The 14946-nt window shown below is 39.7% G+C and overlaps 1 protein-coding gene across 4 annotated transcripts in view; it reads left to right on the top strand.

The window, feature by feature from the left end:
- The window catches only part of EBF1 (EBF transcription factor 1), a 280578-nt gene that overhangs the window by 239312 nt on the left and 26320 nt on the right, over positions 1-14946 (top strand). For all 4 annotated transcript variants that reach the window (XM_037398542.1, XM_037398540.1, XM_037398541.1 and 1 more), the window contains exon 11: positions 8936-9024. In XM_037398542.1, the coding sequence (XP_037254439.1) occupies positions 8936-9024 (89 nt within the window). The remainder of the gene's footprint in view (positions 1-8935; positions 9025-14946) is intronic.

Below are 14946 nucleotides of genomic sequence, written 5' to 3'. Positions count from 1 at the left end.
TTTTTTCCCTTGATAAGAGTTTTTGTTAAAATTTTTGCAAAAAAAAAAAAACCAAACAAACCCTGAACAATTATAGAATCAGGTGATATAACTGCTGCTAAAATCAGCTAAAATTGAGAGAGCTCCCAAATTATACATTTCTATTTAGATGTTACAAACTAAGCAAACAACAAACCCAACTGTTTTAATTTTAAACAATTTGCTATATCATCAAGGATATAGCCAAAATGGTCCTTTTGCTTTCGAGTGAGTAGCCTTATCGCAATTTTGTGTAGACAAATCAAAGCTAATCTTTAGAAATAAAGATTTTTGAAAACTATTGTTTTCTCAAGGGATTTAAGCTTAGTTATGGAGAGGGATTAAAGACCTAAATTAAACCTCACAGGAGGTCAGTCCCTTCCAAGAACATCACACCTATAATGTTCATTACAGCTAGGCACAATTCATCTCATTTTTATGATTCAGCTCTACTTGTATTTCTCCGTGAATCTCATTTGCAGAGATTTGGGATGTGATAGCTGGTGTTTTTCCCATTTTCTCTCTTGAAGAGTCTTTTTGCTCTGACCATAGTGCACTTGCACATCACAAGTCTACAATTTTGAGAGACAGCCAGATTTAGGCTAAGATGCTTTCTGATAGGAATGGTTTTGGCATTTCAGATAGGACACTTGAGTTTTTCATTTATGCATCCCCTGATAATAATTATTTTTTTTTAAATAATCTGAAAAGAAGATGAGAAATAACAGGGTTAAAAGTGATAGAGGGATATGGTTTATTCAAAAGGAAAGATTTCTACATACTAACATGTTCCAACAATGGTTTTCAGTGCTGTCTACCCCAAGGAGTTTGTGAAGGGTGACAAAAAGAAAAAAAAACATCCTGTACGTTATACAAAATCATCTGTATGAAAATTTTAAAGGTGGCTACACCTACATTATAGAATTTGAGGATTCCATGCAAAGGAAAGATGTTGAAAATATGCTTAGTAAAAAATGAAAGAAAAGGTTACATGAGGTGACATTTTAGCATTTCCTACACTCTGTATGGTACATCTCTGCAGCAGTTTCTGAGCCAACAGTTTAAAAATAAATGCAACGTCTTTATTTTTAAAATGTTTTTAAGTAGACCTAAATATAGATCTTATAGCTAACCTTAGGCGCCCATTATTTTCAATCCTGACTTGTGTGCATTTTCATGCTTGTGTGTATGTGTACACATGTATTTATTTATTTAAATGAAAGAATAATCCATTGAGAGCTAGCCATTTTCAGTAAATTTTTTGCTACATGCTCATGTGCGTTACCAGAATGTGTCTGAGAAACAGGAAGATATTCACATGTAAATGCTGTTCTTTCCCTTTTTATAATGACTGCCAAAGATGCATCAATTAACCTAGATGACTAGACGAAGTAACCAACATGCATTGATTTCCTTCTGACCCTCTGTATACATATCCCCAGTGAATTCTACCAGCCTGTTCTGAAATTGGTATTTTTAAATTCCAGTGCCTGAAACTGGACTCCGTTTCAGACTCCCTTAAGGCCAAATCTTCCCCATTAGACGAGAGGTCAGTGCAGTCAGAGGAAGAAGAAACTGCAAAGCTCACAAATTTTTGACTTTTTTTTTAAGCCAGATTGCAGGTTGCTCAGAGTGAACATTCAGGGTTCATGTATTTTGAGAAACCAACACATGGTTCTTGCTAGACAAATCTAGTAATCTCATTCTGTAACTTTCATATAAGAATTGGGCTCAAGACGTGCATTCTTTGGATCTTCGGCAGCCCCACTGGCTGCAGAGACTAGGCTAGGTGGGAAGGGAGTAACTCCTCTGGTTCTTAGTTGCTGGAGAAAAATTGTTATCAGGGAGAAAATATCACGCTATCATGTTTGTAATAACACTGATGAACACAGTGGAGCTGCCTCTAATGCTGGCCTATTGCGTTTTTAGTTCAAGTAAAGAGCAGTCACTAGGGAAACTCAAGAGATCTAGGTGTTAGATTTGTCCTTTGACTCAGCTCTGCATTTTTCTTACTGCTTGGTGCATGCACGTGGTGTCAGGGCATGACATGGCAATAAAACATAGGAATTACAGTTCCCGTATCTCTATCTCTTTCTAGATCTAATTTTCAAAAAATGACATCATATCACAGTTTGATTTTAAAAATGGAAATTCAATGCACGAGACTATGTTTTAGTGCGGGAGTACTGAGACCAGAATTGCAAGGCAATTCTGAGTTAGCTCTGCAAGGGCCTTTCGAGCTCAGACCTTTCTGTGCAGGCTCTCGCTGTCCCACCCGCTTCCATTTTCCATTGCTTGTGGGAATAAACACCCCAGGGAAAGTCAGTGGAAAGGAAACTTTATAAAAAGCAAGCCAAATTCACAACAACAACAACAACTAGCTCAAATGCTTGCATGTTTTCATTTAACGGTCTTTAATTAGCAAAGGAATAGTCTTTGCAGGGAGATTTGCAAAACAGACTTTTTTTCATTTGATGATGGGGTTTTGAAGTGGATTTTTTTTTTCTGTCTTTGTAGAGCAGGCATAAAGAAGCCACTGTGCATAAGAGTTGTTGGGTCGGGTTTGCTTACAACACGCCATGTCAAGATGTTGCTTTGTAACATCACCCATTGTCAGTATTGTGCACAGCAGGGCCTTAGCAAGGTGTTTTGGCACGTGGACTTTGATATTAATATGGTCTGCCCTGCTCTACCCCTATCTCCCAGCGTGAGGTTTTGTTTTGCTAGAGTCACAGAGGCTTCTAGCAGAAATCACCCAGGGTTTGGAGACAGGAGCCACAGGCTGTTAGCGAAGGCAAATACCCTGGATCGGCTCTGCTGCAGCATCTCGCCTCTACAGGAGGCAGGAGCTCCTGCTTTCCATCTTCTCATAGAGTCCGTGCTTGGTAAGGGTGGGGGGTGGGAAACCACAGCCTTTGGCATGACTACTCTCAGTTGTTGCCACTTGCACTCCGTACTGCTGTTTCTCAGCAGTGTGGAAATACAGAGAGAAGTACAGATTAAAAAGGAAGAGAACTGATTATAGAGGTGGGTTTCTGAGTTGATGGAGGAAGAGGCCAAATGTCCATGAGAAAAGAGGTCCTTAGCTATAAAATGCCTCTGAAGATGCTAAGATTGCAAGGCTTCTGTTGAAGAGTCTACTCTCCTCACTGCCTTTCGTATTATTTAAAATATTCATTCCCTGTGCCTTCAGATGTTCTGACCTGGTTTAATCTGGGCACAGAGAGACACGTTAAATGTGTTCCTGGCCTGGCCTTCATTGCTGTGACAGTGCTGCAGCATTTTTGCATGGATTAATTAATACTCTTTTATGGCTGTGAGGCGTTGAGATCGGTAACACTGTGTATCTTGGCCACAGAGTCAGCTTCTATTTACGTTGGCATGAAGTTTCTCTCATCAGAGAGGAAAACACTCAAAACATCTGCATTGTAGACTCCAAAGCCCCATCTCTTTGACATTGTAGTTCAGGACTTGTCACTAGGTGTCCTAGGTGTCTAATTGTGTGGTAGAACCAAATTAAAAAAAAAAATGTATGTGTGAACAGACCAAGGCAGAGTCTAAAGCATCTTCTGCCATTCCCCTGTTGTAGCCTCTACCTCCTGGACATAATCTGAAGCCTTTAAAGCTCGATGCTTCTGCAGGTCATTCTTACCTTCCTCAAACTCTCCCAACAATTCCTCTACCTTCTAAGAAAACCAGCACCACAGGAGCAAGCACCATGGGACAGTTAATTCCCATGTGCTTTTCATGTAAAACAATCAAGACCAGATTTTTCATCTGGCAGAGGGATGGTCAGACCTGTGGACCTGAGGCCAATTTGTTTGTAGCCTTCAGCCTTTTTTCATTTTTGTTATTTGAGCCCTTAGTGTCCCTTCCCTTTCCTTGCAGCTTTTTCCACTGGAAAAGCATATGGGAAGTTCATAGGTCTAAGTGATTCTTTCTCATTGGTTTTGGGTCAAACAGAATGAAAAAGAAACAAGGGCTGAAAAATAAAAGGAATAAATGAAACCATGAGTGCATGGGAAACAAATTAACTGGATATGTTTTACGTTCTGAAATATTTCCATAATGCTTCTATGTAGTGTGTGTTTATTTTTCTTTGAATAATAATGTTAAAATGTGTCTAATTCAATTACTCTCTGCATTCACTGAATGAGTTTTCCTTGGTGAAGAGTTCTCCTATGCTACCCCAAGCTACGAATTCCATATGATATTTGAACAGGTCCTTTTAATTGCTGATATTAAGTGTCGATCATTCTGCTGTAAGTTGGCAGCGTGGCCAGAGAAACAAATTCCTCTCTCAGATACATCAGACAGTCATTCAATTAACGACCAAAGCTTTATTGACACAGTAGGAATTCATTATGTGAAATATTAAAAAAAAGCCCTCCGCTGACTAGTTAAAAAAAAAAAGAGAGAGAGACTTTTAAAAATGGTGGATTATCTACATGTAGTTATTAAAATTATTTGTGCAGGATTTGAAATTATAGTTATGGTGGAAACATTTTTCTCAGAGGCATAAGCAGCATTTCTGTTGAAAAATAAGTTGGACTTTGAAAAGATGAATATAATGTACACATCCTTATTTCCATAGACATTGTGCATTTTCTTGATTAAAAGCCTTAGATTTTATGAGCTATGGCTTTAGACTTGCTGCATAAAGAGCTTCATGGCTTATTCTGTTAGAGTCTAATTTGAAAGAAAGTTCTTCCTCAAGGGTTTAAGAAGTAATTCATAAAATGGTAAGAATAATAAATATTGTGCCTTAACTCATACACTAGGATAGATAGACAGATTTTGTACACCTGGGTGTAATTTTAGTTAATTCACACAAGAGACAGGCTGAAAGTTTATTGTTTGGAAGGAGAAAAATGGCTTAAATCTTGTATTTGCAAAAATGATTATATTAGCTTAAATGAAAATGCTACTCTATTAATGGCTTCAATAAGCTTTGCATTTGGAAAAGTATTTTAATAAAAAGTTACCTGAAGTTTACTGCAACTTAAAATATGTAAGTGAGGGAAAAGTACTTACTTTGATTTATATGTCTTTTGGAGGTGTAATTATTGGCTTTTTACTCACCTATGTAAAACAATGTACTTTTGTAAATGGATTTCTGGCCACTTTACTCTTTTTTTTTTTTTTTTTTTTTTTTTCTCCACATAAAAAGTAAGCACTGTCAATCAAAGAATTTTAAGGTTTATTTCCTCTTTAGAAATGATTGATAGCCTTTTAGATTTACAAGTTGACAAGTTAAAGGGTTCTATTGGTATAATTATGTACTAAATTCACAGTCTTTCAATTTAAATGTCCTTTTAAAACCACAAGATTATCATACCTGTATTTTGAAAAGTGGGCCAGTCAGTTTGGGTTGGTATACAAATTGCTTCCATTAGCCTTGGGACCTATTTGAATTTAGTACAGTTTTTTAAAGTTAGTAGTACTTTCAATAGTACTTTTAAAATTTAGGGTAATGGGAATGCATTTTAAGTACAGTATGTGTTAGCTTGTTTTTAATGTATGGATGTCAAGAACACAAATAGAGTTTGTATTTCTTATTGATTCTTTTTTTTTTTTTTTTTTTCCAATCATGGAAAAAAAAAAAAACCTTCTTTGAACTAGACAACTGGGAAAAGCGTTACTATGACTGGACTTCCAAGGCAGGGACAGGCTCACTTGTGCTGGGGACAGAGGCAAAACCTTCCCTGGAGCTGGGGTCTGGCCACGTACCTTAGGTGCCACTAACGAGGACCTGAGCACTGGCTCTTCTGCAGTGCTGGGAGATCAGGATATCACCTTTTCTTGGGAGTTTTGCCAGCTACTGACACCCAAACCAGTGTGGCCCTAATGCTGCAGGTGGGGTGAAATATTTAAACAGGGCTCTTATCTTTGAGATATGACTAATTACATTTGACTTGGATTATAAATGAACTCGGGAATGGAGGGCTGATGTTGTCCAGTCTGTGGTTAGACGTTCAGGCAGCTAAAGATTTCTTTTTTTCATTTTATTTAAGATTGGTGGTGTTGAACGGTTATAGACTAATGAGTGATATTTGACAACTACAGTTTAGGACCTGATCCTGCAAATTGCTGTGTGCAGCCTCTCCCCACCACTAAAGTAAAGCTGAAGCTATTTGAAGCAGAAAGTTTGCAGTATCTCTCCGAGGATGCTTGATGCCTTGTGAGATTGGACCATAAAATTAACATTTTTTTTGGTCATTTAGTTCAGAAAATACTCACAGGAAATACTCTGTGGATTTCAAATGTGTTGAATGTGTGGGAAGATATGAGAAAATGACAGCGATCTCTGGGGGGATTTCAGAACTGGCCTCCATTTATAATATTGCAGAATTTAGTAACTACTTTCCCAAAGGATGTAAAGGGAAAATGGCCATAAACTAGTCTGAATTAGAGAAGAAACACATTTGACAGAACCACACTAAAATCTTCTAGCATATTTGCAAAAGAAATGTAAATTAGAACTGTAGGGGTTTTTTTTTTCATCTTCTCAAATAACAGCTATTTTTGATAATAAATATAAATAGCAGTAAATTAATTTATTGCAAAAATTGAAGAAAGTCTACACTAAATGGGTCCATGATAAGAGGCTATGTAGGGAAACTCAAAGGTAATGAAACCAAGAATTTAGAAAGCCAGGTACTGTGATATTTTCTGCAAAACCACACAACAGAGTGGACATCGTGTGGCCAAGGTGTGAAAGGAAACATGTGGAGAAAAGGCCCAACCATCCAAAAAACAAAAAGGGCACAAGCAGGGCAAAAGCCTTATTCCCACCCCTTCCATACAATGACATGAACATAAATAAAATACCGAATTCAGATATTCTTGATAAAAGGAAATGCATGAAAAAACCAGAGGAGACTAGAGGAATGCCATGAACTCTGGGGCAATAGAAAATTTCTGACAATCGCCCAGAAAGTAAAATCCTGAAAGATTTCTAGTCTGATGTTACCATAATACTGTAATGGTAATTTCAGGACATACTCAGAAGATTCCTTTCTGATATTAGATGTTGAGATTCTGCTGGGCTGTGTGCCTCTCCTGCCAGTGGCCATCAGCCGCACACTGCTGTTTCACTGCTCTTGGGTAGGCTTGGATTCTTCTACACCACCTTCCTTCTGCCTCAATTTCCAGTAGCATTGCCGGGCCTGCTTACGGAGTTGGGATGTACTGAAAGTCCAGGTGGATATAAAAATCTGACACACTGGATGCCAATAGAACCATCTGCTGTGGAAATGTTGTTTGAAAATAACAATTTAAATTGAACAGTTTCTTTAAAAACTGGACTGTTTTGTGGGATTGTTTGTAGAACACCAATTAATTAAAAACAAACCAGGGATTAGATATTATTTTCATGATAATGACGTGGTCTGGCTAAAGACCTTGAACATTAGGAGTATGAAAAAACATTCTCTTCACTTAAACGGTGGAAGTGTGGACAAATTGCCACGTTGATCAGACTGATGGAGTTGTGCAACTTGCTGTGGGATAAGCATCATTGAGCCACATGAGAGTGCTGACAGAAGTGAGACTGGGAGGTACAGTTCAATGCTAAATCTCTTTGCAAGAATCAGATGGCATCATTCTAGCCACGTAATAGAGTTCATAATAAAACCATCATAAAGGTGCAAGATATATTCATAATAATCTTGTAGGCAGACCTTGTGCAAGAAATAATTTTTGCTATTAATAAGCTAAGACAAAACAAGAAAAACTTTAAAGTGACCCAGTAATAATAATAATAAAAAAATATATTTCCTTCCCACTGAAAAAAAAAGCTGAAAATATAAAAATCCATATTGGAAATAAATATTTTTTCATTTAACTCAAAAAAATTGCAAACAAATTACTGTGGAAAATTTCATCATCTCTATTGGCATGGGAGAGTCAAGATGCGCTGTTGTTTAGAGATGCTTGAGAATGCTTGACTGTTGTTCCAGTTCACCAAAGCACTTAGGAAATTTTAAGCACATGTTGGAGTCTCACTAACATCTGAGTTTTAAAGTGATCGTATGACGAGAAATATAGCTAGGAGGTCATTCAGTGCAGTCCTCTGTAATTATAGGCAATCATATAAAAAACATAATATGCTCAAATTTGCTTTGCTGAAAGCAATGGGTTTAAGTATGTGCTTACAGATAAGCATGTGCTTAAAGGCTTGGCACAATCAGAGCTTCGATTAATGGAGACAGACCAGCATTTTCATGAAGATTAAAGTGTTCCACTTCCACCATTTCTCTCCTCCATTTTATTGAACAAGGACTGGGGAAAGATGAACTAAAAACATACTTTTTTTTTTCTTTCTTAAATTCATTAAATCTTTTGGATCAGTTTAGTGCTGATCAGAGCCCGAGCTGGGCTGCTGAAGTTGGTGACAATGAGTAAAAAATAAAGCCTCTGCCAAGACAAATGCCTGTAGCTCACAACAAAATTATATGTGATCATTGCACATGGAACGTATTAAATGCATAATAGAATCTGGAACAAGAGAGACTCCCTAATAGTTACTTCTTTTGTCTTCCAATCACAAAGGACCTTCCTCGTAATACGAAAGCAGGAAAAATCCAGCAGAAAACATAAGGTGCAAAGTATTTATAAAATTAATTTCACCATGGCTTTCAGAGGTAATAATTGCTTCCTCTTTAGAAGATGTATGCAGCCTCCCCGGTTTTTCCAGTTACCTTGACTTAGGAACTCAAGTGGGAAGGTTTGCGTTGCTGTTTGAACCAACCTCAAACAGTGTTTGAACCAAGACTTGGTAGTCAGTGCCAATTTCAGTAAAAGGGGATTTTGCTGGGATCCTTCCTTGGTCTTGCAATGTGTTGCCAATTGTTACAGTGCAGCGGCGCCTGCTTGCTCTGCGTATGTCACATCACGTTGTTTGTCGTTGTTTCAGCTCTGAACGAACCCACCATTGACTATGGTTTCCAAAGGTTACAGAAGGTTATCCCCCGGCACCCTGGTGACCCTGAACGCTTGCCAAAGGTCAGTACAAAGTTTGTTGTTTTCTTAAATGTGGTAAAGCTGATTGCTGCATGTTTTTGTTTGAAAGTGGAAGAGTCTGTAAATGTAACGGTCCCGGTTTGGTACCCAATGCGGATGAGCTGAGACAGAGGCATGACCAATAAAGCCCAATCAGCCGCTGTCACTGTAGGCTTATGAGACTTCTGTGACTTTCTGAGTCCCAGCTAACTCAAAGAGCTGTTGCCTTTCTTAAAAGCAAATCGTACTCTGTGTTCTGAAATACTTAACGAAGAACACATTTTCGGTTGGTATTTTGGAACCTGAACAGCTTATTCATAGAAGAATGACTCTTCTTGGTTTTGGTATCACAGTAGTACTTGCCAGTATAATTTTGAGAACTTCACCATTGATAAAATCAAGTTATTTGGATCTTCAGGGAACGTGTGTCTGCTGCTGTTGCACCATGTATTGGTTTAGGATATTAATTATTATATATGGCTTTATTTCAGGATTGCTGAAATAATTAGAGCAATGCATAATGAAGTGATTTGGTGTTTGTTCCCAGAAAAATTAGTGAGAGTTTTTTGTTGATTTCTGTCAAGTAAAAGATGATGAAGAAACAGAATAGTTCACATAGGCTTCTAGTACTGCTGTCTTGTACTGTGAAAATGCTGTCTGGGTCTGCACTCACATCTGTTCTTGCTACCTTGCCATACTGTACTTTCTCTGGTGAGAATTTGTGGTGAATTTTGTGATATACTGGAGAAAGAGGTGGGGCATTTGAAAAAGTGTTGTGATTTCCACAGGAACCCTGAGCAATAGCATGCATGAGCTGGAGTCGCTGTCTGTGCATTTAGGGCACGTACACCTTGCCTTTGTTTTTAGGGCAGCGAAGCTGGTGAAGGGTCTAGAGAACAAGTCTTATGAGGAACGTTAAGGTCATTTAGTCTGGAGAGGAGGAGACCTGGGGGGATTTTATTGCTCTCTACAGCTGCTGGGAAGGAGGCTGTAGGTAGGTGGGGATCAGTCTCTTCTAATTAACAAGCAACAGGACAGGAGGAAATGGCCTCAAGTTATGCCAGGGGAGGTTTAGATTGGATATTGGGGGAAAAAAAAAAAAAATCACTGAAAGGGTGGTGAAACATTGGAACAGGCTGCCCAGGGAGGTGGTGGAACCACCATTCCTGGAGGTGCTTAAAAACCACATAGATGTGGTGCTTAGGGACATGGTTTAGTGATGGACTTGATAGTCCAGGGTTATCGGTTGGACTTGATGATCTCAAAGGTCTTTTCCAACATAAATTATTCTATGTGACCAACTTCCACCATGTGTTTTATCTACTATAGCATCATGGCTGTTACTAAGTGAGCTGGAGAATCAAATAGGCCAAGTGTGTGTTATTTGAAGACCACTGCCTTTGACTGATGGAAAGGAAGATAGGAATTTTCAGACCTGAGACGCAGAACAAATTGGGTTTGATGCCTTAGGCCAGATCCCTCGAATGATGCACATCCAGTATAGCCTTTGTGGTGGGGTAAATCTTGTGACCTTTCTTCTGTAGCTTCCTTGGCCATCAATAGACTTTCATCAGGGATTGTTGTGGGCTTTGATTAGTTAAATTTCTAGTGTCTTAAAGGTGAGAAGATTTCATGAACACCGTAACTTCCTTTGTTTTATATCTTGACAAATAAAATTCAGTATGTGATATTTTTACAGGCTTGTTAAGCCTTTTATCTTTGCCTAGGAAGGCTGTAGACTGTGGTTTTAGGGTCAATGATGTGTTGTCCTTCCCTCTTACCACCAGTGAAACATGCTGTCCTGGAGAGTTACATTTTACATTGGCTCTGTTCACTATCTACAAGCTGTCCCTTTCTTTGACTTTTGGATAGATTTGCAGCAGGACACAGCTTTCATAGGTTGTCAAATTTCCCTCCAGAGATGCAACCCTTTCCAAAGAAAGAGAGCATCCTTATGTAGGGGCTCTTTCATCTGCATCGTGCCTCTGCTACCAAATGTGCAGATATTTTTTGGGGGGATAAAACCTGTTTCTCAGAAAATAGAGGCCAGCCTTCACTATGCATTAGGCATTCGCAAAGCCCAAAAGAAACACTGCAAAACTTCCCTGAACCCAAAGTTTCAGCTGATTAGTAGATGGCTGTGCTTGCCTCCAAATCAAGAGATTGAAGTAAAGTAAGACTGAGCAATTCCAAATTGGGTTGCGCAGCTGGGGGCTATAGTACATCACCAGCTTCTGGAGGTATTGGGGTGCCGTTCTGACACCTGTGGCACTGAGGGGGACCCCAGCGATGCTCTTTTGTGCTGATATGGGAATGCAGCCATCAGGCTGAGCACCTTCCTCTTTCCCATTTAGACTGAGGCTGTTACCACACTGATAACCACACACTCCTGCTATCTAGTGTCACGGGACACAAAAACAGCAGAAGGCTCCATCTAGCTCCATGTCCTGATTCCAACATTTAGCAGGTATTTATGGATAGAGTATGACAGTGAGGGTTAGTACCAAGTCATCTGTCCCCTCATATACCCTCTTTGCTTAATGTGTTTATTCTGAGTATCTTTTCAAGTTGTTTTTTTAAATCTTTAAATCAAGGGAAATTGTGGTTATATATGCAGAGGTATGATTTGATGGCCTAAAAAAAAAAAAGTTACAGTTTAAGGAAAGAACAAACTCAGGGAAGAAGCTGGTATCACTGTGCAAGGTTAGAGGGAAACAGGATGAAGAGGATCTTTTTTTTTTTTTTTAACTTTTTGTCTTTGGGTAATTCCTTCTGTGCAAGCTTGAAGGTTGGACCTCAAGTTCAGGACTCATTAATATGCCACGCACAGAGGCTGAATGCAGCAGGGGTTGGCACATGTCGACTTCTGTATTTGAGGCACTGATGGTTCAATTCCCAGCATCGCTTGCTGGCTCCAGGATCATAATCAAGGACGCAGTGAGTCTCTGTGCTGGGTGAGCAGCGCTCTTCCCCATGTCATTAAACCAGGAAGGGCTTTGGCAGTATTCCACTATAGACAATTCTCAGTGGCTACTTAGAAGAGAGTTGGAAGCCATATGGCTTCCACAGTGGAACCACAGGCAGAGAGGGCAAATGTAGCAGAGACAGAGAGACAGCAGAGAGAAGGGCAGTGGTTAAAGCTTTCAGTATCCTTGCCTCCATTTCCCCCATTGTCCTGCCAGTTCATCGTAACTTTCTGTTCATTAAAAAGCTTGTATTATGCATTAAATAAATAAAACAAAACACATTTCTGTGAATGCTGCTAGGGTTTGTGGCCGTTATTCCATTGAAACCTACTGACGAATTAGAGATCTTTCAAGAAGCAGCAATGGTTATAAATTTTGTGTTCATAAGGGCATGCAGTCCTTCCCATGGACCAAGAACATTCTGCTGTGTGACTTATCCCTGTAGTCAAGGTGAATTGCTGAGACCATCAGGTGAGTTAGCACATGCTTTACGCCCATGAGCTGAGAAGGTAACAGCCATATCTGTGTCAACAGGCATTTCTAAAACCATTGAGGCTATTTGAGAAGTTTAATCTCCACTAGTTTAGAATGACTGGTTTCAGAAGTGTTCATTGCTCACGCTTGGGATGAATTTTTTTGAAATGTTCCAGCTATCTGCTGGAAGTAGGCAAAGAAAAAAAGTGAGATTTTGATTATTTTTTTTCTGTCTCCCAGTGCTTCAGTAGCCAAATTCCAGCAGAGAATGTTCTCCCACAGTGGGGAGAACAGGAGCACCTGGGAACTAGGGTCTTTGGACTGCTAGACCAACAGTTGATGTGTTTAAAGTAAAAATGCAATATATAGTTTCTGGAGAAAAAAGAGTGGGAGCTGATGTTGGCAGCTGGGCTATGGAGCTAGCTATGGGCCAGAGTTGTGTTCCCTTCTTGTACAGAGCAGGTCAGGGAAAGCAGCCAGTGTCGGGCTGTGACTAGCAGATGTGCATGTCTGTACATACACACACACGCAGAAACACATGCACCACGATGAGAGACAGGCAGTACAGAGGTGGTGGGATTAGCACCCAAAGCTTGGAGTGAGATCAAGTACCAGGAGTGTGCTGGGCAGTATAGTCTTTCCTTTCTAATACAGACAGGAGGCAGATCAGAGGAAACAAGAGATCTCTGGGGAGAAGTGAAAAGAAATACCATGATGCTAATGTTAAGAAATCATACTGTTGTCCTGTAGAAGCAGTCTGTAGAAAGCCTGCCTGTGGAGCTGGGGAATAAGCCTGCACATGTGTGTGCAATTTCCCCGTCTCATGTGTTTGTATATGTGCACACAAATATACATGTGTTGCTGGTTTTTGCATACATAACTGCAGTGGAAATCACTAAAGAGTTCAGATCACAACAACATGTTGAGTCTACTGAGGTTCATTCATGTAACTGCCCTACAATCCTTAAAATAAATCCCTGGCAGATACATTGTGATTCTGCAATTTTGTTAAAACTCCACAGCTATAGCTGTAAAACAGTTTCAACTGTGAGCTAGATTTGAAACACATCCATCCTAAATGATTTAATAACAACGATTCCTCTTTATATGCAATTTCCTAGAATTTGTTTGCCATTTCCACCACTCTTACAACTCATCACTTGTATTTAAATTAAGCGCAAGATTGTTCACTCTGTTGAGAAGCAAGTCATTGCATCAGCCCCCTCCATGATCTGATGTCCTCTTCCTCCCAGTCTGTTGCTTAAATGCTCTGTCTAGGACACCCCTTATCCTGAAAGGGACCTTTACTTTTGGTTTCTCTTCACGCAGATGAAGGTGGAGCATGTCTCTGTCTCTCACATGCCTCCCTGCTGAGCAGACAGCACACATAACCAGGTTCCACCTTCCCTTTAGCTCCTTTCTCTGGTCGCTCGTTAGATACACAACACACACAACACGCCAGACATGTCCCCACCTCCGCGTTTAAGACACTCATAGAGGACAGGTGGTTATTGGGAACCAGTGGCTGGCAAAAACAGTTGTCTTTTTCCATAGTGAAATCCCACAGATCTGCCCTTTATCCATCATGACAGGGATATTGTTTATATTGCAAATGAAGGTTGTCACTAAATGTGGGTGGGTTGGCCCAGGCTTGCTAGCAGAGTTTTGAAGAGCAATGAAGTCAGGGCAACTCAGGTTTGCTGCTTCAGACACAGCCGATGGAAATTCCAGAATGGATCTCCATCTGCTAACTCAAGATACTGCATTTTAACTGAAGTTAGTAACTTTCAGCTATGAAAACACATATTTTGGGGTTTTTTTTCCCACCCAGTGCAACAAGAGGGCTGTTAGAAGACTTCTGTACTAAGTATATTCTATACTAAGACTATAGAAGACTTCTATACCTAGTATATTCTATACTAAGACTATGAGCAGGAAGGGAGAGCATGTGGAGAGGAGCTGCTGGACTTCATCTGTATAGCAAGGAGGGCATGAGATATGCTTGGTGGTTTTTACACTGTACTGTAAAATTCATAAGAATGTGAGACCAGAGTTCAGGTTGGTATTGAACCCTTAACAGTTGGGTTTTTTTCATTTCCTACCAATTTGGGCATTTAGTTGGTTGAGGGACTTGTTTAGGTTTTTTGGCAGTTTGGTTTTGAATTTATCCTACTGAAAACGTTCAGGGAGAGAGATTCAAAACTATTGAAAGGAAGATGACCAAGATGCCTGAAGCGGCTATGAAAGTATCACCTTTATGGTGTGGTGCAGGTCAGAGGTATGTCTGGGAATATGCAAAGATTCTGAAATGAGAGCGAGCTGAGAGACCGAGCCACGCTGCTCGCTGAAGGGCAGAGCCACATACAAATGGCTGGCAAGGAGCCCTTTCCTTTCTGAAGGTCAACGGCGTGCATACACATTTCAGTGAATTTTCTTTATAAGTGGGTCAGCATTTACTCAGCAAATGATTAGAGCAGATGGTGTA

This window comes from Falco rusticolus, chromosome 8 (genome assembly GCF_015220075.1).
Source record: "Falco rusticolus isolate bFalRus1 chromosome 8, bFalRus1.pri, whole genome shotgun sequence".
Lineage (NCBI taxonomy): Eukaryota > Metazoa > Chordata > Aves > Falconiformes > Falconidae > Falco > Falco rusticolus.
The sequence above is the reverse complement of the archived record's forward strand: the minus strand, read 5'-3'. Positions and strand labels throughout refer to the sequence as shown.